The sequence below is a fragment of the Conger conger genome, chromosome 15, assembly GCF_963514075.1.
Source record: "Conger conger chromosome 15, fConCon1.1, whole genome shotgun sequence".
NCBI lineage: Eukaryota > Metazoa > Chordata > Actinopteri > Anguilliformes > Congridae > Conger > Conger conger.
In genome coordinates this window covers 35,011,549-35,035,637 of record NC_083774.1, presented here as the reverse complement: position 1 = coordinate 35,035,637, position 24,089 = coordinate 35,011,549, and the positions used below count along the sequence as shown (strand labels likewise).

The following is a 24,089-nucleotide window of genomic DNA, read 5'->3' as shown; positions in this document are numbered from 1 at the left end:
CAAAACATTTTAAAATAATCATTTTTTCCAGTGAAAGATCAGTATCACTAGGAAAGGCTTCTTGAACATGAATATATTCATGGTTATTAAATTAATCATTGGATTCCGTTCTTTGTTCTTATCTCTGATTGCCAAATTATATTATAAAAATGTCACACATTACATTGATTATCGCATGATCTATTAATTCATCTATGATTAACAATTTTGCTAGATTGCTGTACACAGGTTTCCATGTTAATTAAGTACTTCCTTTCAGAGCAAGGGACTAGAATGGTATTAGAATAAAATGTATGATAAATGTTCATTTACATATGTCTATTCAAGTGCATTACAAAATTGCTTCAAACTATGGAACCAAATCTAATGACCCACAGTGTCATCGAACAGCATTGGGGATATTGACAGGACTGTCACTATTCTATATCATCCTACACAGAGAAACAACTATTTTGGCAAATTTAACAAACAAGTTAAAAAGAACATGGCACCACAAAACCTTGCATAATTGCACTTCAATCTCAAATGATTTCTGTTGCAGGTAACTGTGGTATAAACAAAAAGGCACCTCTCAGCTGTGCAGCTGGATGATAGACCTCTCCTGCTTATTTTATACAACAGCGCAGTCTCTCCTGGTTTATTTTATACAACTACAGTCTCTCCTGCTTATTTATACAAGAGCGCAGTCTCTCCTGCGTATTTATACAACAGGGCAGTCTCTCCTGCTTATTTATACAACAGCACAGTCTCTCCTGGTTTATTTTATACAACAGTGCAGTCTCTCCTGCTTATTTATACAACAGCACAGTCTCTCTTGGTTTATTTCATACAACAGCACAGTCTCTCCTGGTTTATTTTATACAACTACACAGTCTCTCCTGGTTTATTTTATACAACAGCGCAGTCTCTCCTGCTTATTTATGCAACAGCACAGTCTCTCCTGGTTTATTTTATACAACAGCACAGTCTCTCCTGGTTTATTTTATACAACTACACAGTCTCTCCTGGTTTATTTTATACAACAGCTGGATAACTGGAAGCCTCTCAAATCTGGAACATGGACCAAAGTGCTCAGCGCTGTTATCCAGCCAATTCCGGGTTTCACTCTGAATTTATCCTGCTTCGTGATATATCCCTCTGGGCAGTTTCTTTTGATTTACTGCCATTTATCTATTCCGCTTTATTCTTTACATATTTGCTGGAATAGTCGCTTGGTACACTTGCCCCTGTGGCTCATGAGGACTTGGCCGCTCCGGTGTGGGGCACTTGACATTCGGCTGGCAGTTGCGACCGTAAAGATGACAGTTGGGAGCCCAGAAGCCGCGTCAACAACGGGACCGACGCGTTTCATCTCGCCTCAGTCTGTGTGACATACAACCGCGCCCGCTCCGTGCCGTTTGCACAAAGAACACAGCTCTCCGAACCACTTCAAAAATACAAAGCCCTCTTCAGCATAATCACCTGCCAATCATTATAAGTAGAAAATTGCCCTGCGAGTGCTTCTCACCGTGTAGCCACCACCAGTGTGCGACTGCAGGAAACACAAGCACCATGAAGCAGGATTACAGAGTTAGCAGGATAACCGCACAAACTAAAACTTCAGTCCATGTTGGGGTCCAAGTTTATGAGTGCGGTTATCTGCATAACTCGGTAATCCTGCTTTGTAAAACAGGGCCCCAGCGACCATAGAACCCAACTGCCATCCCAATTCAAGAGGCACCAACAGAAGAACACAAATGCAGCCACATCATCATGCACCCAGCTCCTGCCAAATGGCCCCAAGCTGAGCAGGTGAGGGCTGGGTTAGTCCTTGGAGGGGAGACCTCCAGGGAAGATGAAGTTGCTGCTAGAAGTGGGATTCGTGGATCAGTAAATGGCAGGCATTTATATAGCGCCTTTATCCAAAGCGCTGTACAATTGATGCTTCTCCATTCACCCATTCATACACACACTCACACACCGACGGCGATTGGCTGCCACGCAAGGCCCCGACCAGCTTGTCAGGAGCATTTGGGGGTTAGGTGTCTTGCTCAGGGACACTTTGACACAGCCTGGGCGGGGGATCGAACCGGCAACCCTCCGACTGCCAGACGACTGCTCTTACTGCCTGAGCCATGTCGCCCCCCCCTCCCCAGTAGGGAGCGAGGTCAAAACATAGTTTTTACTTTCACTTTCCGACCTGTGGACATTCCACCTGGTCTCGGTGTCTTATGGGGAGACAGTCCCTACAAAAACCCATTTGATGAAAAGGCAGCAATCATGTGCCTTCTGCCTTGAGGGATCTACCATGAGGTAGATAAAGGGCTCCGACGATGCCACAAGATCCAAATACGGCACCTCTAGGTCAGGTCTCCCCAGGACAGGAATGACTTTGTGAGGACAATATAAGCATTAGTCATGTCACAATATGCAAAGGCAGAGAACTGAAACAGAGTTTACTTTTTCACATCACTGTGTCATTTTTGTGTTTATTTGGAGGCATGTCCAAGTCTTTATCTTGTTGAAACGTCCACCAACAGCAAAGTATCAGCCTCCTGGTAGAAGCAATCAGAATTTTGGCTAAAATGTTTTGGTACTTGGAGGAATTCATTATGTCATTGATAGTAACAAGAGCCATCACCGTAAACACCAGCCCCAAAACAGTAGGTATGAAATGCTTTTCCTTGTTTGTATCCCTCATTGCATTTTGCTCTCATTTAACGACTGAAATTGTTGGTTGCAATCTTGCTGCTCTTCAAAAGAGCCTGTTGAAGGTGGCTGTTTTCAGTTGATTGATTTTTTTGGTGGATTTCACAACCCCAAGAAGAAACAAAATGGCCATTCGTGAAGCATGAGCTCTTGGTGCACTGCAACTGTCCTGCAACTGTTCCAGAGGTTTAAACCTTTGGATTATCATTCGAACAGCGCTTAGTGTTAGACTTGCCAACCATTCATGCATTGTTTTGTACCCATTACCTAATTTCTGCAGCCATTGGTCTTAGTTCTTTGTCTTTCCGCATGGTAATAATGACAAAGGGATTTCACATGCTTTAAGGATGGAGATGAAGTAGAGTTTATCGGAAATGGTCTTCATGTGGGAAGATTTTGACACCTGTGTCTGAGAAAAAGGATTCACTTTTTAAGGAATTGCATTAGGGGAATATCATTTCCCATATTTTTCTGCAATATATAAAAATATCCCTTTTTTATACACAGGGATGCCGATAATCAATAATCAATAACTCTGTCCTTGACTGTAATGAGAGACAAAAAGCACTGAGGTTTGAACACAAATTTGGTTCCGGAGTTAAGCAAATAACATCCCAGCATGCTCAGGGTCATTCACAGTGCAGATGGATATTATGTGTATACAGTGCACTGTGTAAGTAACTGGTCGGTGGTACATTTTTGGTTCTTTGGCCTGTACTCATGCACATTGGTTTTGAAACAAAGTAGTGAATGATGAGGCTAAAATACAGGTCTTTCATTTGAGGGCATTTACAGTATTGGGTAATCTGTGTAGAAATTACATCCCTTTTTATACATATACGAATTAGAAACAGTTGAGAAGGCAAGTGTCCAGTTAGTTTTGGTCCCTAAAATTTGTACGGAGTGAAAACCTAAGGACTGGCAGAACTATTTTAATTTGTTTTTTAAATTGCACATTAAAATACAACAGTACAACAAAATGAGTTTGAGTTAGCCAAGGAATGTTTTACCTGAAAACCTTGAATGCGATAAACATAAAAGTACAAGGGGGAAAACCCATTGTAATGGAAACATTTTCTGAATTTATTCCTCATGTTAGTTTCCAGAAACAAATTATTTTGGAAATTCACAGAAAGGTAGTTTTCCACTTCAATTATCATGAGGTATGGACTTTGCTTTGCTCATTTGCACGCTTTATTCAAGATGCCGAAAATTCAAACATATTTCTAGCAGTCTATAATCTGAAGATATCATTATAATTCTTTCTGATTCTAAATAAGACAGGTTTGAAGCCATTTTCAATAGTAGTCAACATTTTCTAAAAATGTGTGATTTTTCAGGATCTAACAATGAGATTTGTGATGCTGTACCCGCCCCCTAAACAAGAACACTGAAAAACACTCTCCCGGATATGGAGTAAAGGATTTGCAAAGTGTAATGATGACTATGCACTGAGAAAACTTTAGTCTTGCAACATTTTACAAAATAAGGTTGTGAGAAAATTGACTCAACTGATGGTAAATAATTATACTAATTTCACCATACACATGCCATAATCATTCAAAGGGTGGTATTGCCCTGTGTGGAGTCAGGATGGGAATATTAAGGTGCTGTCCACCAGGTGGCAGCACTGGCTCTACAGACAGGTATGGCCACAGCTGTGATTGATTGTAATCACCGTAGCTGTGACCAATCATTATTGGGCTATAAAAGAGGTTTGGGTTTTTCAGAAAAGAGGTACACCGGGGCAGATTGTTTGTTTGGTAAGTGGGCTGAAAGTTTTGTGAGGGCATTAGTGGTTCCCTTTTTGATTTAATTGGCTGTAGTCATTAATTTGGGATTTATAGAACAGTTTGTGTTATTTTACGGCAGTAAGCAAAGCACTCTCATCGGGTTTATCTTGTCTATCCTCCTCGTGACCACTGCCCAGCCCAGCCCGACGTCGTGAAAGTGAATAGTTGAGGGTTGGAAAATGGTCCTGTAACATTGTCCAAAATCAGGTTGAGAAAAATCGATCCCAAAGACAGAAATGGTAAATGATACTAATTTCAGCGCACACATCCCGTAATCATTCAAAAGGCAGTAATATCCTGAAAAGTTGAACAGTTGAAGGATGATTTGCAGCAGTAAACAGAAAAAGATAAATTTCACTGAAATTTTTATAAATGTATAATAATTTGTTCAGAAACCAGCCAATTGACAAATTAAGCTGGCCCAAAATAAGTTTAGGAAGCAAATTGTACCTGTAAAGGTGACCTGGATTTGAAAATGAAAATGCATAAACAAAGAACTTAAAGGCATTTTTGTTTATTTTGATCAATATGAAAAAAGGGCGCACTGTCAACAACTTTAGCCAACACCAGGCTTAGATGAGTTGATGAAAAACCCGTAACACAGCTGTGTGACGGAGGTCGAGGTGCCCTCCTCATTAAACACCCAAACCAGTCAACCACCATTAATGTCTACTTAAAATGACAACTCGCCTATAACACTCATTTTTTATCTTTACCACATAGACCTTTAGCAGCTGCATAACGTGCTCATTAATATAACAGCAGGAGTCTAAATGTTAAACCAGGGGTCGGCAACCCTGGTCCTGGAGAGCCGCAGGGTGGGCTGGTTTTTGTTTTCGCTTAATACCAGCAACTGATTCATACCCAAGAAACCAGGTGAGGCCAGTTAACTGAGTAATCGCCTGCTTTAATTGATCAATTAAGTGCTGAGTAACAACAAAAGCTAGCACACCCCGTGGCTCTCCAGGACCAGGGTTGCTGACCCCTGTGTTACACGCCCATATTGAGAAACAAACCTTCATAGAGACCTAAAATGGCTCCTGAACAGAACCGGGGGGGGGGGGGGGGGGGGGGAATGGCGGGCAGGCATTGGAAGTGTTTGGTCCAATTCCGCAATCTTCAACAACCCCCCAAAAAAGTCATATAAGGATAGTTTCGTTTATGCTACACAAGCAAAGCTGAGGGAAATATGCAGCCTGACATGCGGGGCGTGTCCCTGTAAACAGACGCACACCCGGCGGTCTGGAAGTGAACGCTGGCCGCCACAGCTGCCTCGTAGCGTAGCGCGCGACCGTCTGCCACGTAGCATAGCGCGCGACCGTCTGCCACGTAGCATAGCGCGCGACCGTCTGCCACGTAGCGTAGCGCACGACTGTCTGCCATGTAGCGTAGCCCACGACCGTCTGCCTCGTAGTGTAGCGCACGACCGTCTGCCACGTAGCGTAGCGCGCGACCGTCTGCCACGTAGCGTACGACCGTCTGCCACGTAGCATAGCGCGCGACCGTCTGCCACGTAGCGTAGCGCGCGACTGTCTGCCATGTAGCGTAGCCCACGACCGTCTGCCACGTAGCATAGCGCACGACCGTCTGCCACGTAGCATAGCGCACGACCGTCTGCCTCGTAGCGTAGCGCACGACCGACTGCCACGTAGCGTAGCGCACGACCGTCTGCCACGTAGCGTAGCGCACGACCGTCTGCCACGTAGCGTAGCGCACGACCGTCTGCCACGTAGCGTAGCGCACGACCGTCTGCCACGTAGCATAGCGCACGACCGTCTGCCACGTAGCATAGCGCACGACCGTCTGCCACGTAGCATAGCGCACGACCGTCTGCCACGTAGCATAGCGCACGACCGTCTGCCACGTAGCATAGCGCACGACCGTCTGCCACGTAGCATAGCGCACGACCATCTGCCACGTCCGTCCAGGGAGGGGAGGCGTCTCGGTGGACTCTCCAGGAACACCTCTGCGTGAAATGGCATCGTCCCGCGTAGCGAAGGTGGGCTGAAGAGTATGAGGACGTGGCCGCTGGCAGCACAGGCTTAAGGGTGTACATGCTAGCCGCGGCTCGCCGGATACAAGTAAATAGAACTGACCACTTCAAAACGAGGGGAATAAAATGCCTTTTTGGGTAGTGGTGAATTTAAACCCTTGTTTATTGAGTTAAATTCCTTTGTTGCCCTGCAGTATATTTACACAAATGCCTAAATATTATTAAAATAAAGCTCTTTTCGTTCTTCATCGATGCAGCTCAGGTTGCCGTAAAACAATGTGAAAATGTCGTCTTCACTGGTGGCAGTTTGACAGTTTAAAAAATTTCAGTACATCATTGTCAACAAATGCATACAAATTAGATACAACCCATTAGTCCCAATTTACTTTTGACTTTATTACTGTAAGCTGATGCTAGGTTGTCCACTGCCTCCCGCCTTCAAAAAAATCTCTTCTGGTCAAGCGCATACAATTTTCCTGCTGGAACCTTCCGGAAAAAGAGACTGTTGCCTCTGCTCATGTTTCCCTGGAAAAGAGAAGAGGAGTGAGCCGTGAGAAGTCCTCAGAGAGAATTACACTTTAATTTGCCACAAAGAAGGCAGGCACTGTCCAGTTTCTTTTCATTTCTTGCATCAACAACACTTCAGTTACTATATTTAAATTAGTACATTTACTTGGGGGGGGGGGGGGGGATATTAATCACAGTGACATTTATTAGTCCCAGTGGTAAACTTGGGAAGCAGCTAAGAACCCTCCATGCATTCAGATTCCTATAAGCGTGTACAGTAAAAGTGAAAAAGATGAGCTTGATCAGAATCTATCTATCTTCAAGTAACTCATAGATAGAGCATTTAAAATGATGTTTCACCACTACATTACAATAATGGGATTTGGCAGACGCCCTTATCCGGAGCGACGTACAACAAAGTGCAAAGTGCACTATGATACCCATAACCAGGGATAAGTGCGCTGAAAGACCTTAGAGGGAAGTACAATTTAAACTGCTACCAACACAACAAAGATAAGGACCAGGGCTATGACTATGATCATTGTATTTTTTTTATAGTACTACATAGTATTGCAACACGCAAGTGTATGAACCGCTTACCTAGCCAAACAATGCTTACCTAGCCAAATAAAACATCCTAATATCACAGGTAAAGACACCAATTAAGGTTTACAGGGAGGTAGGGAGGAAGAGGTGCAGCTTGAAGAGGTGCGTCTTCAGTCTGCGCTTGAAGATGGCAAGAGATGCTGCTGTTCTGACCTCCAGGGGGAGTTTGTTCCACCACCATGGAGCCAGAACAGAACGTGCTGAATAAAGTGCACGTGTGTGTGTGTGTGTGTGTGTGTGTGTGTGTGTGTGTGTGTGTGTGAGAGAGTGCGTGTGTGTGAGAGAGTGCGTGTGTGTGAGAGAGTGCGTGTGTGTGAGAGAGTGAGTGTTTGTGTGTGTGTGTGTGTGTGTGTGTGTGTGTGTGTGAGAGTGCGTGTGTGTGCGCGTGTGTGTGTGAGAGTGTGTGTGTGTGTGTGAGAGTGTGTGTGTGTGTGAGAGTGTGTGTGTGTGAGAGTGCATGTGTGTGAGAGTGCATGTGTGTGCGAGAGAGAGAGTGCGTGTGTGTGCGAGAGAGAGTGCGTGTGTGTGCGAGAGAGAGTGCGTGTGTGTGCGAGAGAGAGAGTGCATGTGTGTGCGAGAGAGAGAGTGCGTGTGTGTGGGTGTAAGATACCTCTAAGCTCAGGTGTCTCCAGCAGTCCACCCAGGTTGGATACACAGCAGCGTGAGGGGGCAGGCCGCCTGCCAGACTGAACAGACCAGAGCAGCCTTCAGTGGATCGAACATCCGTGTACCCTCACACACATTTATGATACTAATTCATTCTGCTATACACACTGCATTCATACTGCTATACACACATTTACCACCACCTTCATACTGCTATACACACATTTACCACCACCTTCATACTGCTATACACACAATTACCACCACCTTCATACTGCTATACACACATTCACCACCACCTTCATACTGCTGATCCTACTGTTATACGCACATCAATGCCTTCACACTACTGATCCCACTGTTATACGCACATCAATGCCTTCACACTACTGATCCGATCTGTTATACACACATCAATGCCTTCACACTACTGATCCGATCTGTTCGTGTTGTGGTTACACTGCACGTGGCCAACACAGTGGAAAAGTAGATGGTAGCAATAAAATCGTTAAGAGCCGAAATAGGGATTCATTCTACAACACAGACATGGTTCTACCCAACATTATGTTAAGCTTAACGTTCAAACTACAACAAAAAACAGTTCTGCAGGCACTTGGACTAGCGACAAGGCACTTTGAAAGCTTTTTTTAAAAATTTGCTTTAATAAAAATGGGCCCATCTTACCCGCAGTTGTTGACAGCCATAAGGTTGGACACCAGCACAAATGGATAGGTCAGCATGCTGGCAATAAACTAGGAAGTGGGGAAAAACAAATATAAAAATGCAGAACAATGACTTACTTATAAGCTGATGGTCTTAAACAAACAAAAGGCAAGTACATTAATTCTCATTCTCATTATTTTGTGCACACAATTTGGTGTATTCATGAGGGTTACCAGGACAGTATTGTTGCCTTACTCTTCTATACCATCACACAGTTGACAAGCAACACACATACCGAGTGGGTTATGGCCGTTTTGAGCGTTAACATACACCTGATGAGCTAGAGAACCTACTGTGCTAGCATAGGGCCTAGCAGCACAATGCAAAGCAAAATCTATTTTTCGGTCTGTCCAACATGTTGGGTAAAGCGATGCACCCGGTGACCTACAATCAGTTCTTCACAATTTTGGCAAGGGGAGAAGTTTCCCCCGTCTCCTGTAGCGAATGACAACAACAACAGATGCACAGCAAGTGCAGTTCTGGAGCAGACAGTGCAGCGCAGCCTATGACAGAGCACGAATGACCCCCCTTCCACCAACCTTAATAACCATTTTCTAAATTACGCAAACGTCACTCAATTTTAAGAAAATGTCCTGAAAATGTTTATGAAGATTTGATGAAAGACCCCATATGAACGACATCACCTCTATCATCCAGTTCGGGCCAGTGGCACAATGATGATGACTCACCCCTGTCACAGTTTGGGAGCAGTTCTTGAATTCGCCCATATGATTCATCTATTGGGAGAGAACAGAATTATCTGAATAATTAATCCATTCACAACTCTATGAAAACTACTTCTCTCAACTTGCAGTTGTTTGGAGAGGCATGAGAAATACATGGCAGTGTGGTCCATCAATAAAAATATAAAGAATATAACAGAATAGAAAATAGAAGTGAAAATTTTCACCTAAAAATGTATTTGAGGGGGTTACGTCATTGTATCAGCACAAAGTTCTCCAAAAAGAAAATATTGAACCATATTTTTCCAATGCTTGCACATAACATCTTCAAAGAGCTATGAAACATTTTCTGTCCATGAAGCAGAGCACATGCAGGCAAACACACATCCTCCAAGAGCCAAAGGCAGATAGAATATCGCCATAGTTCCGTGACTTCAAATAATGTTGGTTGAGACGTTTTCAGATTTTGTTTAACTTTGTTTTGTTTGTTTGTTTCAGTGAAAATAAAAAAAAACGAAGTATGGCGCTCCTCTCGTTTGCTAAGCCAGCGCACCGTGCCCAGCCGGCCTCACACGTCTCCACCACGCTTTCACATTTCAAACACATGCCACTTTGTGGAGTCTAGGGTCGCAGGGATAAGACTCAGACATTAATCGGTTATACTGCAGTACCACCAACAGATGGCGATGTTGAGTAATGATCAAATGATATACAAATGCAAATAAAATCTTCCAATTTCTCTCCTACTTAACATTTACAGGTCAGTGGTGTCCAGTCTTAAAAAAATATACACAATGTGGGTGCAGGTTTTTTTGTTTCGACCTAGTACTTAAACACTCAAGTTTCAGATAGGATTAGACACTAAGTTGCCCGTTTCTTTGTGGTTCTTCAACAGAGCTTGGACAGCACATCTGGAAACCCCTGTCTGCCTTGAAATTTCTGCCTGGGAGAGACCTTGCTGATGCAGTATAACTACCTTGTGTCTTGTTGCTGTGCTCAGTCTTGCCATGGTGTATAACTTCTGAGATTAAACTGTCTTCAGCAACCTCACCTTGGAAGCAGAGTTTGGCTGTTCCTCACCCAGTTTTATCCCTCCTACACAGCTGTTTCTGTTTCAATTAATGATTGTGTTTCAACCCACATATTAAATTGATGATCATTAGCTCCTGTTTGGTATAATTGGTTAATCACACACCTGACTACATGTCTACAAAATCCACTGTGCGAGTGTACCTAGAAGAATTGATGCTGGTTTGAAGGCAAAACGTGGTCACACCAAATATTGATTTGATTTAGATTTTTCTTCTGTTCACTCACTTTGCATTTTGTTAATTGATAAAATAAGCTAACATTTAACATTTCCATTTTTGAAAGCATTCTTACTTTACAGCATTTTTTCACACGTGCCTAACTTTTGCACAGTACTGTAAAGCATAAAGCACTATAAACTCAATAACAAAGCATAACATAAAGCCGTTCAGCCCAGCGGCGATCTCCTTTCCCTACGCCTAAGTGGACCTACTCCTTAGTTGCCTAAAAGCTCAAAAGTATCTAACACCGTATCAAGCCTGGTCTTGAAAACCCCACAACATATCCTGGCAAGCTTTTCCACACTTTTCCACACAGCTTTTGCCCGCCGTGTGAAGAAATACTTCCTAACATCAGTATGGAATTTCTCCTTTGCAATAGATTGCCAGATAAGGTCAGATTTACTTAAGGATTCAGTTGGCTACAAGTTGAAAAAAGAAATATAAATTCTACAGCCATTTCATTGGTGAAGATGGCAGCTTTCATATGCAAATGTGCTCGACCTTCCACGCATTTAAAACCTTTAGTAAACCTGGTTATTTGCGTTATGCTGTAGCTTTCGGTTGTGACGATAACTTGACGTCATATCTAATATTTGCCTAACCTTTTTGAGTTGGCTTTTATTAGTTGCTATGGTTACTAGCATCGACCAAATTCCTAAATGCCAACCGATCTCCAAAGTGGAGTCGTGTGGAGGGACAGATCAGCGAGGACGTCCTTACCGAGTTGTCTATTGCATAGGTGTTGATGAGGTGGGCCAGCATGTTGCAGATCCAAAGAGACAGTACGTCTCCAAGGAGACGAGGAATCATCCCACTGTGACAAACAGGAAGCGGTCACCAAGCTTGCAGTCATGCATGTCAAAAGAAACTGGAGGCTGCGCTGGACTGCAAACCCACTCAATTCTCTAATACCGCAATGCAACCGAAAACATGCATATGCATATCTGTACAACGTGGCTTTAATTTTAACGGAAGCCCCAGCACTGTAAAATATGCATTACATGAACCTGCACCCTCTTATTTTGGTCAGTGTCAAAGGGTCGGTCGTATTCCGTAAAGCAATAAATGTGGTCTTAAGAGTAAATGGAGAAAAACATGTACACACGCATCGTTTATTAGTCAACAAGTACATGCTACAATTTCACGTCCATATTAAATATGCCAGATTGTCATCACAAGCAGAATTTCTCAGATTAATACTTACGCAAAGAATCCCAGAATTCCTTCTTCCCTGTAGATTGTTGAGATGGAATCAAACACACCACTGTGGAAATAAGAGAGAGAGACATTCTGTATATGAATAATTGCACATATTGCTCACAGTGAAGAGGCAATTAACATTTGTATAATATAATGCTCCCTAAAATTTACATAATACGACAGACAGGGACACTTTAAAGCGCAAGTAATGTCTTCTGAATGAAACTTTGGACAGGTAATAAAACAAGTACTGTTGCCTTTTATAAAAATTCATACTCAGAGGAACTGGTGGTGCGCCTTTTGCTTTGTGATTTAAGAGAAGCCAATGCACTCACCGCCTTAAGGTGTGCCACTGAGTGATGTGATTGTTCCAGATTGTTCCATGCCTCTAGCACTTTCCCTAAATGTCTCTACTGGAGGGAGAGTATGTCATAAGCATGTACACATCCGCTGGCTTTGTAATCTGACAGCTGACAGTACAAGTTGAATAACAAGAGGCCCCAAAGACATGTAGTCTGACAGTCAGCATTTCCTGATAAATCCGACAGAATCAGGAACAATCACACGGCCTTGGCGTGTTTCTGCGAAGGCCAACACTTAGTATTTCATTTGCAGAGACTGCAACCCCAAGACTCATATGGAATCCACAGAGCAATAATATGAGGAGAATGCTGAAGCTTATACTGCAATTTTTTTCTATATGCTCAACACATGAATGTTTCATTTTGATGGCATCAAGTAGTCTGCATCGCTGGCCTAAACGTACCATAGAAACGCATAGCAGGGCTTCCCTTTCCCTGAACCTGCACATCATGTCACAGCAATCCCAGAACCTCATTATCCATTGACCAATTCAAACATTGTGCACTTGCCCACAAGAACATTGGAGAAAATAAAGAATTCTTATTTTTATTTCGATCCTTGAATAGAGCGCAAAGGGAACCTGGCCTTGAGTGCAATTCATAGGCACAGACTGATCAGATGAGGGCCAAAAGTTGGGGCTTTGGGGCAGTCATGTGCAAACTAATATGCGGACCCTTTCACATTTCAGAAGAGTAAGACTACATGATGCCAAGTGTTGGCAGTCAACGGGTTCTACCACTTGGCAAAGACTGCAATGCATCAACACTGGACCGTCAGACAGGCCAGCAGCACTGCAATCCAGTGACAGTTACACACAAACACTGCCACTTGGCAGGATGGTTCAGGCACAGGGCCACAGTGAAGTCTAAACGCAAACCTTTCAACTGACACGTTAAAGGGGATTTAGCAGGCACCCATGGTGACGATATACAGCCTCGTCACGCGTTTTCCCTCTTCTGACTGTCAGGGCGGTTTCCTTTTGTCGGTCACTTTACTACTTTCAACTTTCATGTAACTAACCAAACTACTCTTGTGTTTATGCCGCACCAACTCCCCTGTGTCACTGCCGGAAGTACAAAAAGTGCAAAATACAAAAAAAACAAACACAATATCACTGTGAATTGATCGACCTAAACAAAAAAATAACAAATAAATCACTCACCAGTATTTGGTTTCTCTGCCAACAAACTGGACCATACATCTTAGAGTGATCACTGGAAATAAAGAACACAATCAGCATATCAGAGCAGACTCAATTAAGCCACACCGTAACCTGCTAGGCACCAGATCCAGACATTGAAAATGGGTTTGAAACAAACCATAAGTGGGCAATAAAACAGAAGATTTCAGAAGAAGCTACCGTTTAAAACATTTTTAGCAAACCTTTGCTAATTTAGAAAATAGGGTTCTCGTCTCGCCCTTAACACAGTGCTATGCCATATGGTCAAACGCTCAGTGAACGAGTGAGCGAGGGGAAAGAGACAACCGGCTCATTCCAATCCCTTATTTTTCTCCTCTGTTCTCCTTCCCATACTCCTGACCAAGAACCCGATCGAGATCCGCCATCTTCAAGGACATTCCCACCAGTTGTGTTCTTTCTAGGAGCTAGGAGTGGAAGTTAGGAAATCCCAATCCTGCCTTTTGGCAAGGAAATGTGAGTGCATCCTTTGCAGAAGTATTTTTTCCAAATGCGCAACGTATTAACGATTGTCCAGTGGGTCCACCTCCCCCTATCTGCCACGTTTAACTGACGTGGCTTCGATCCAACATTCGAAGGAGCAAGAACGTTGAAATGGCCAAATTCACATTCTCCCGATTTCCCCATCTTCACTTCCTTATCTAGCCTCTCCTGATAGGTGGAGCTAGGAGTAGAGAGGAGAACGGAGAAGAAACAGAAGGGATTGGAAGGAGCCATCGTCACCAGCTCAGGAGTGGTGGTGCGGTTACCGTGGAAAGGGTGCGTGACAATCGTGGCACAGGAACGGGCGATCATCTCTTTGGTGGTCTGCAGTCACGGCAAGAGAGGGGCACGGAGCAAACTGATCTCAATACAACCCCCCATTCATATCTTTCATTGAAATATATATCTATATATATATATATATATATCTATATATATATATATATATATATATATATATATATATACAGACTCAACCAAACATTGTTCAATTTGTTTCCCAGACAGATACTGCCGTTGTGCATAATAAAACGACAAACTCTGATCAGGCTTCTGCTTAGCGATATACATTTACAGACAGTCAAACGTGCAAGTCGAGGTCCTTCAATAAATCGTGCAATGAAAGGGAAACAATGGTTGTGATCTTAAACGGTCTTTCAAACATCTTTACGTGAACCCAAGGATTTTTTAAAATTGATAATGGCTGTAAAAATACAAGTAGAAATACATTTTTTTTAAATTAATCGACCCGTTTCTTGCACAAACTAAAACTTTGCAGTAATTGCTGAAAGCATATAGGTGACAAAAGATGAACTGGCATGTACGGAAGCTGATAGCCCAAAAAGCAAAACATTCCCGACTAAAGATTACTTAGGAGCCTCAATTCCTCTTTTTACAGGAGGTTACCATTGACTGATCCACTGACATGCTAAAACAAAGGCAAATGTAGGCAGTCATTTTGATGGTACAAAGACATTAGGCAGTATTTCCTCACAGAGAGTTGGCAATGTGTGGAATAGCTTGCCAGGTCATGCAAGAGAGGCGGAAACTCAAGACCAGCTTTTCAAGACCAGTTTTTTTAAACTAAAGATTTTTAATGAGCAACTACTGAGTCTGAATATTTCTTCAACATCATTGCTGCCAAAACAACTTCACCCACGTAAAAGGGACGAGGAGGAAATGAGACAAAAAATATTTCCTCAACAGGTCCTAGATACCATCTAGCTAATAGGTAAACAGTGAGCACTAGGTATCCGTCAGTGAGAGGGAAATGGTGAGCATTGTTGGGCTGAATGCTCTGTTCTTGTCGTATTCAGATTAAGTGGTCGCTTTTCACTCAAACGCCACAGAAGTGCGATTCTTCACCTCATTCACGACATGCTTCAGAGATGCCTCTTCTCCCTTTTCACAGATTCCATGTTCCTGAAAGGGAAAGATTGTACATAGAACAGACCTCGACAACACAATACCAAGGACGTGTTTATCCACAAAACCAGCAGGCGTAGCTTCACTGCAACTGAATAAATTCATTTACCAACACTGAACCCTTTAAGGCAGGGCAACTCAAATCTGGCACGCAAAGTGACAAAGCAGAAAGACAGGGTCAGCGATGAGGACACACAGTGTTACAGTGTAACTAGTGAGGCGGACAGGCACAAATGATTTACCTCAGCTTGGCCTTCTTCCTGGCATCTCTGTAAAAGATGGAAAGATAAACGCTCTCAGACACAAATATAAACTCCAGGCCACTAGAGTCAAAATCCCAGTGTCCTTCGGCACCCGGCCAACAAATATTAGCACACCTTCTGCTCTTCGTGTTGTATATATTATGCTGACTTCTCTCTGAATGGTACTGAAATGAGGTCCCTGTATCAGCGTTCGGGGAAACTGGAGTGCCGTGCACGAACGTCACTATCTGACTCATGAATGCAGATCACCAGCACAGTGCAATGGTCCTGCTTGCAGAGCACCAGCAGGTCACACGGGCTCGGAAGTTATAGGTTTTCAATTATTTATTTAAATAAATAAGAAGAAATAAATAAATAAAAAACTAATAAACTAATAAAAAAATTTTAAATATTGTTTTTAAAGACCACCCTCATCAATGTAAATGTGCTAGAGTTAGCTAATGAGCTCATTTTCACCTGTAGTCCCTAGCCTGCATGTCTTTGGACTGCGGGGGGGGAAGCCGGATTGCCCGGAGGAGACCCACGCAGACACGGGGAGAACACGCACGCTCACCTGCAGGACGGAGCTGTGCACGACGGTGCCGATGGTCCCAGCGCAGAGCCTCGGCACCAGGCCACTGAACAGCCCGGCTTTCCCGTCAACCTTTACGATGTGTTTAGCTGCACGGGAGGGGGAAAGAACAGGAGTACAGTTTCAATCAGGAACATCCGCTGTCATTTCAAAACTAAACACGCACAAAATATCCCACTTGTTCTAAAAGGTCCAATAAACAGGAATATAACATTTCCCTAGCTATTTGGAGTTGAAAGTGCTATAAAAACACTGAAAGACAGTCCACAATCCGTATGAAGAAAATTCACGAGCCGTTTGGACTTCTGTGAAGTTATGACGTCACCGCGATATGCTAATTTGCATACGTCTGCCTTTAGCACAGCCCACTTTGTAGCCGGAAACCAATCAGTGTTTGGCACTGAATGTGCTCAGCTCACCGGAGCTAGCCAGCCAATCAGATATCAATGAGCTTTAAAGACAGTCACTAAAACAGCCTGTTTTTGGTAAAGCTCATGAGAGGCACTGATGAATGGAAATTAATGTAGATAGAGATTGTTTTTGGTACATAAAACCACACAAACGCCTTGTTAGGGATATCGGGACCGAAAATAAAACACTGGAAAGTGGAAAGAAAATAAATCAATATGGGACCTGCTTTTTGCTTTTCGGCCCAATCTGGAATGCCCATTCAACGTCAGTCCCGTCGCTTAAAATTGATGCTGATGAATTTGTGTAATATTAAAAAGCCTTCCTCATCGGTCCATAAGCCGGCTGCTGGCTCTGACTGGGTTCACTGTTGGAGTCAACAACCAGGGAGGGTGCATCCGGCTGAAACTCCAAGGTCAGTAGGACTGCTGGTCCCCCCTCTGCCAGACAGTCCACAGTCCAATAATGTCAGAGATTACGCTTATCTCCCTTAACAGACGGATGTGACCTGCGTGTTACATCTCCCTTAACAGACGGACATGACCTGCGTGTTACATCTTCCTTAACAGACGGATGTGACCTGCGCGTTACATCTTCCTTAACAGACAGACATGACCTGCGTGTTACATCTCCCTTAACAGACGGATGTGACCTGCGTGTTACATCTCCCTTAACAGACAGACATGACCTGCGTGTTACATCTCCCTTAACAGACGGATGTGACCTGCGCGTTACATCTTCCTTAACAGACAGACATGACCTGCGTGTTACATCTCCCTTAACAGACGGATGTGACCTGCGTGTTACATCTCCCTTAACAGACGGATGTGACCTGCGCGTTACATCTTCCTTAACAGACGGACATGACCTGCGTGTTACATCTCCCTTAACAGACGGATGTGACCTGCACATTACATCTCCCTTAGCAGACAGATGTGACCTGCACGTTACATCTCCCTTAACAGACGGATGTGACCTGCGTGTTACATCTCCCTTAACAGACGGATGCGACCTGTGTGTTACATCACCCTTAACTGATTAGAGGGGAGGAATGAAAGTACTGCTGGCCAGCCAGATTTGAGAACAACTGCCCAAGGGGCAAAGGCAACACTGCCGCCAATAACATCACCACAATCCAACCCCATCAATCGTTCTCACTTTTAAGAATACAAGTGCTTCATCGGAGTTCTGCCCGGTAAGCCTGCAAAGAGGCTGTCTCGGGAGGATACAAAGTACCCGTAGAATCAATGTAGTGCGCCATGTTCTCATACACATGAGAAACTCCTGCAAGCAAACCTCAGGTCCAATTAATTTACCTTTGGCAAATCAAATCAACAATCTGCCATCATATATCTGTTTGCCGACAGGGGAAGTGCCCGACCAAATCTGGAATGAAAAGCACCACCAAAAAGCAGCAGTGATATTTACGCTTCATGGTGTCATGGTTACCATTGTATACCATGGATTTGGGGGTGGGGGCAATTAACGGCCTACAATAAAACAGCATACAAATGCTAACCATGGAAATACAGGCTAGTTGTTTTAATCTCATGTTTGTGCCCTAAGAATTTTTTACCTGTAAAACTAAAACAAATGTATAACAAAAATAACAATCTGCTAGTTGCAGTGTCTTCAAATAAAACTCCAAGGACACATTGGCTGCTGTGCGCCTACAAACATGCTGAAAGGTATGTGGGTGAGGTTCTTTGATTTAGTTTGCACTTTCACCCACTGCTGTCCTTTGTGACATCACCTTGGACACCCCTCAGTAAATCGAGCCTCTCCATTCTCGGATGCGCCCACCGAACAGTCCAGACAATCAGCCCACCATCACAGTCCCCCTGATCTCCTCTTGGAGGCGTGCTAACCATAATTACAGGCAGCCAGGCCTGCAATATTATTTGCTTAAATAATGGACAAGACACTCCAACATACTACCCCCTCATTCAGTGAGGAGTTTCCATTCTTTGTTCACTCCCTGCACATTTATAGATCCACGAAGGTACTATTAATGGGTGGTGATTTCACAACACGGCCATTGCAATATAAAAATACGACTTCCTTACTACCTCAGAAAGGAGTGTCACCATTTTAACATCGCATTCGCTTCACTATTATATCCCTTGTGCTCAGAATGGGGACAAGCCAAGTTTCATGCAGCTGTCTTTCGTCCGTTAGGCACAAAACAAATATACATGACCGTACAATCACTCGATAAGAGACCCATGGTGTGTCTGCTCTGCCCACAAAAATTCCACAAAGGGGAAACCCCCATCAGACCCATATTTTCCACTGCCATCTTAGGAGCAGGGCACATCTGCCCACAGACCAAGCGCAGCACGTCACACCTCCCCTTCACTCACGAGAGGCCTGCACAGCACCGTAAGCTGACATAATCATTGATGAGTTTTGAAGGAAATGGAAAAGGTGCATATAATTCCCGGCAATTTTACACGCTAGCTACAGAATTAGCACTGTATTGTTTCTTTTGATTTTATTTTTTACTTTAATTTAAAATGGACTCTATACTAAACCAAACTCAAGGAACTTGGTCTTTTACCTCTTGCTCTCTAGTTACCATTGCTAACAAGCTTTAGTTACGCTCCCCTGTAGCCAAGTAAGCTAGTATACACATGTTAAAAGTATAAGTCAATTGCATTTTAAGGTACCTTACTGCTAGCAGTAACACTTACAAGTTGACACCTGTTATTCATTCAGGTACCTAGCCATTTATATTTACTCATTTTTTAGACATCCAACCAGAAGGTTTCCCTAAAACACAGTATCATAGGATAAGCGATTCAAAAAAGCTCTTAAAAATATAAAACAAGAAACGGTGTCTCTATTTTCTTTCCCCAACTAAAGATCAACGCCCTTTTTCGGGCAAACTTCCTAGCGCAGATGCTTACAACCGTATCTCAAGTCAAACGCATTGCAAGGCCAAAACATCCGGCTTCTTCCATCCACGAACAAGCAGACAAACTTCCCCATCTTCCTCGCCCCCTCCACTGCTTCCTCCACCCCCGCTTGATATCGCACAAACCTCTGGAACGATAGGGTGGAATCCGGAATGGTAGATGGACAAAAAATTTGGCTGGCCACCACCTTAACTGAACAATTTCCAGCGGAAATTGATGTGGTGCTATACCCCCAAATACACCATGGTGTGGCGCTATACTGAGTGTAGAGATAAAAGCGGCTTTGAATGCAACCTGGGCCTCTCCTCCACCCTGAGGAGAAGAAAATTTTAATTTAATCGTGATGGTCTTACCATAAGAAAAAAGTCCTGGCAGCTGGTAAATCTGTCTACCAAAAATATTTCTTCCTACAGTGGGAGGCAGGGGTTCATGTCCAATCTGAAAAGGAACAAACTGGTCAAGGAGGAAACCCAATTCCATGTGATTATCTACAAATATCAGAAAACAAGCTCCAGGCCAGGCTTGTTAGGGTTCCCTGAAAATACAAGAGAGTCGTGATTTTTCCACTTTTTTATTGAATGAGAAACTACTGATTTCCAGATCTAAGCATGTCTACCCATACGGACAGCATCCTGCTCATTAAATACCTGAAATTTTAATTGTAATGTCAGCTACCATTTGTAGTTATGTCTTAAAAGCTAATCCCCATATTTTGATAACTCTGACAAAAGATAGAAGCATTAGGAAAAGGTACAAAAAGTGCAACATACAGCGCATCCGGAAAGTATTCACAGCGCTTCACTTTTTCCACATTTTGTTATGTTACAGCCTTATTCCAAAATTGATTAAATTCATTTTTTTCCTCCAAATTCTACACACAATACCCCATAATGACAACCTGAAAAAAGTTTTGAGATTTTTGCAAATTTATTAAAAATAAAAAACTAAGAAATCACACATACATAAGTATTCACAGCCTTTGCCATGAAGCTCAAAATTGAGCTCAGGTGCATCCTGTTTCCACTAATCAACCTTGAGATGTTTCTACAGCTTAATTGGAGTCCACCTGCGGTAAATTCAGTTGATTGGACATGATTTGGAAAGGCACACACCAGTCTATATAAGGTCCCACAGTTGACAGTGCATGTCGGAGCACAAACCAAGCATGAAGTCAAAGGAATTGTCTGTAGACCTCCGAGACAGGATTGTCTCGAGGCACAAATCTGGGGAAGGGTACAGAAAAATTTCTGCTGCTTTGAAGGTCCCAATGAGCACAGTGGCCTCCATCATCCGTAAATGGAAGAAGTTCGGAAGCACCAGGAGTGAGCTGGCCGCCCGTCTAAACTGAGCAATCGGGGGAGAAGGGCCTTAGTCAGGGAGGTGACCAAGAACCCGATGGTCACTCTGTCAGAGCTCCAGCCTTCCTCTGTGGAGAGGAGAACCTTCCAGAAGGACAACCATCTCTGCAGCAATCTACCAATCAGGCCTGTATGGTAGAGTGGCCAGACAGAAGCCACTCCTTAGTGAAAGGCACTTGGCAGCCCACCTGGAGTTTGCCAAAAGGCACCTGAAGGACTCTCAGATCATGAGAAACAAAATTCTCTGGTCTGATGAGACAAAGATTGAACTCTTTGGCGTGAATGCCAGGCGTCATGTTTGGAGGAAACCAGGCACCACTCATCACCTGGCCAATACCATCCCTACAGTGAAGCATGGTGGTGGCAGCATTCAGAGGCAGGAACTGGGAGACTAGTCAGGATTGAGGGAAAGATGAATGCAGCAATGTACAGAGACATCCTGGATGAAAACCTGCTCCAGAGCGCTCTTGACCTCAGACTGGGGCGACGGTTCATCTTTCAGCAGGACAACAACCCTAAGCACACAGCCAAGATATCAAAGGAGTGGCTTCAGGACAACTCTGTGAATGTCCTTGAGTGGCCCAGCCAGAGCCCAGACTTGAATCCGATGCTCCCCATCCAACCTGACGGAGCTTGAGAGGTGCTGCAAAGAGGAATGGGTGAAACTGCCCAAAGATAGGTGTGCCAAGCTTGTGGCATCAAATTCAAAAAGACTTCAGGCTGTAATTGCTGCCAAAGATGCATCAACAAAGTATTGAGCAAAGGCTGTGAATACTTATGTACATGTGATTTCTTAGTTTTTTATTTTTGATAAATTTGCAAAAAATTTAAAAATGTATTCTTTCATGTTGTCATTATGGGGTGTTGTGTGTAGAATTTTGAGGAAAAAAATGAATTTATTCCATTTTGGAATAAGGTTGTAACATAACAAAATGTGGGGAAAGTGAAGCGCTGTGAATACTTTCCGGATGCACTGTAACTGGTTGTAGGGATGAAATGTTAGTTATTGTAAAATGTTATTTAGAATTAAAACACTTAATCCCTTCAGGCTCAGTAAAGGGATACAAAGGTGTGATTTCATATTTAAAAGGTATTTGATTGCAGAAGGCATTTCTGATTGACCTCTGTCAACAGAATAAGGGCCACAAGTCAAAGGCAATTGATATCAGGTTAATAAAACATGATTAATATCCACTAAGCATATCCATACGCTGGTGCCAAACACAAAGTGATGTTGGCGGTATAAACAAATACATACAATAAGCACATTTTCCTTTTCTATCTACATAAAATTTCATGAAGGTCTTGTAATAATCAAGGCAAAGTGCATATAGTTCACTAGCTTTGACAAAGATTCATTATTTGCGAAATGGTGACCATTCATCTACGCCAGCGTTAACTTCTACAGATGACTAGAGTAATAGTTACAGCTCCGCAAGTGTGCAACATGCCATCATAGTGTGTTGATGGGTTCGTGTTAAGCAATGTAACTAACGTCTGGGGCTTTAAAGTCTGAGTTCAGGATGATAACGTTAGCTAACGTTAGCTACAATGACATTTACGGGAATCACAACTTGAGACCAACTGCTGTTCAAATGGGAAGAACTTAGTATTAGAACTAGCTAAGTATAAGAAATTTGTAATGGCAGTAACTCAGACTCCTATGTTCCTTTTACAGGCGCTTTACATGTGTGTTTAAGTAAACTTTTCTTGTTAGCTTGAGTACCTTGATTAGCTAGCTAATGTTAGCCTACCAAGTCAGTTCATTAGTTTACCATTACTAGACATTTTGACGGACAAAGATCATTTAACAATCTCACCCTTAATTCCCTAGCTAGTTAGCTAACGTAGTCTTCACAGTAAGTAGCCTAACAAGTTGTCATACTAAACCAGAAAAACACTTTCGCTTTTATTCAACCACGTTAGCAAACCAGCTAACATTCCATATCGACGACACTGACAGCTAACTTACGGTTACGTATAATGTAGCTAGTTAACTTCGCTAACGTTATTTAGGTACCTAGTCGTCACATAATCCTTTTGGGGTACTTTTCAGATGCATTATACTCCGATAGCACACCTGATCTGGCTAAATCGTTGTCTTTTCAGACACATTTTTTTTGCTAGCAAGCCTGCTTGGATAACGTTCCGGGTTAGCTAGAGCTATCCGGGACGCCTTGATATCGTCCTTGCCTTATGAAAACTGGCTGGCTAGCTAGCTGGCTGGCTGGCTATATCAACTTTGCATCACATCAGAGCAGTGAGTTTCATATTTGATCCGAGACCGGTCGACCATTCGATTGATCCACGCAGACACACAGTAGGTAGCTAGGTAGCTAGCTAGCTGCACGGAAACCGATAGGAACCCACTCCCTGTTTGACAAAATATTAATCAAATGAAAACACGGCATTACCAACGAATGTTGACTGTGCGATTAGCCTAACGATTACCAACTAGCGACATTGATAAAAAATGGCGCACGTCACACACAAAATAACTCGCTAGATATGTGCTTGGACTATAAGACTACCAGAAAGTCTAGTTAGTCGCTTACCTGAACTAGCACCTTGACATACATAAGCGGGTGGGAAACGATTGTGAGTCCCGTTCCCAGCAGCACCTGGACACGCGTGTCCGCCATAACGGAGGAAAATAGGCAACCTCCTTCAAAGCTAGAAGGCGGAAAGGGCATTAGGTATGGAGATATCACGTGAGTCGGGTTATGTGATCCCGTGACTGTCGATAACCATAGATAGTACATTGCCTGGATAGCCTATGGACTCGGGATGGGCGATACTGCAAATTTCGGGTTTGATACGATACCAAGCAATACTAAGCCAGTATCATCGATACCAATTCCGATACTTTTCATTAATAAATGCTGTTGAAGGAATTTCCTGTACTCTTGCAGTCACCTAAAACAATTTAAAAAAACAACTCTTATGAAAAATATATTTAATGGAAGTAGAAATATTAAACAGATTACTATGAT

General features: G+C 43.1%; 1 protein-coding gene across 1 annotated transcript; it reads right to left on the bottom strand.

The window, feature by feature from the left end:
• Positions 1-4,979: 4,979 nt before the first annotated feature.
• mtch2 (mitochondrial carrier homolog 2) lies at positions 4,980-23,809 on the bottom strand. The gene is made up of 13 exons (XM_061222256.1): positions 23,652-23,809; positions 20,092-20,176; positions 16,395-16,501; positions 15,821-15,847; positions 15,519-15,575; positions 14,420-14,477; positions 13,635-13,686; positions 12,114-12,173; positions 11,630-11,723; positions 9,606-9,653; positions 8,878-8,945; positions 8,198-8,273; positions 4,980-6,999 (listed from the first exon to the last, which is right to left on the bottom strand). Exons 1-13 carry the CDS (start codon positions 23,787-23,789, stop codon positions 6,913-6,915), a joined length of 957 nt encoding a protein of 318 aa, XP_061078240.1. The 5' UTR covers positions 23,790-23,809; the 3' UTR covers positions 4,980-6,912.
• Positions 23,810-24,089: the final 280 nt, after the last annotated feature.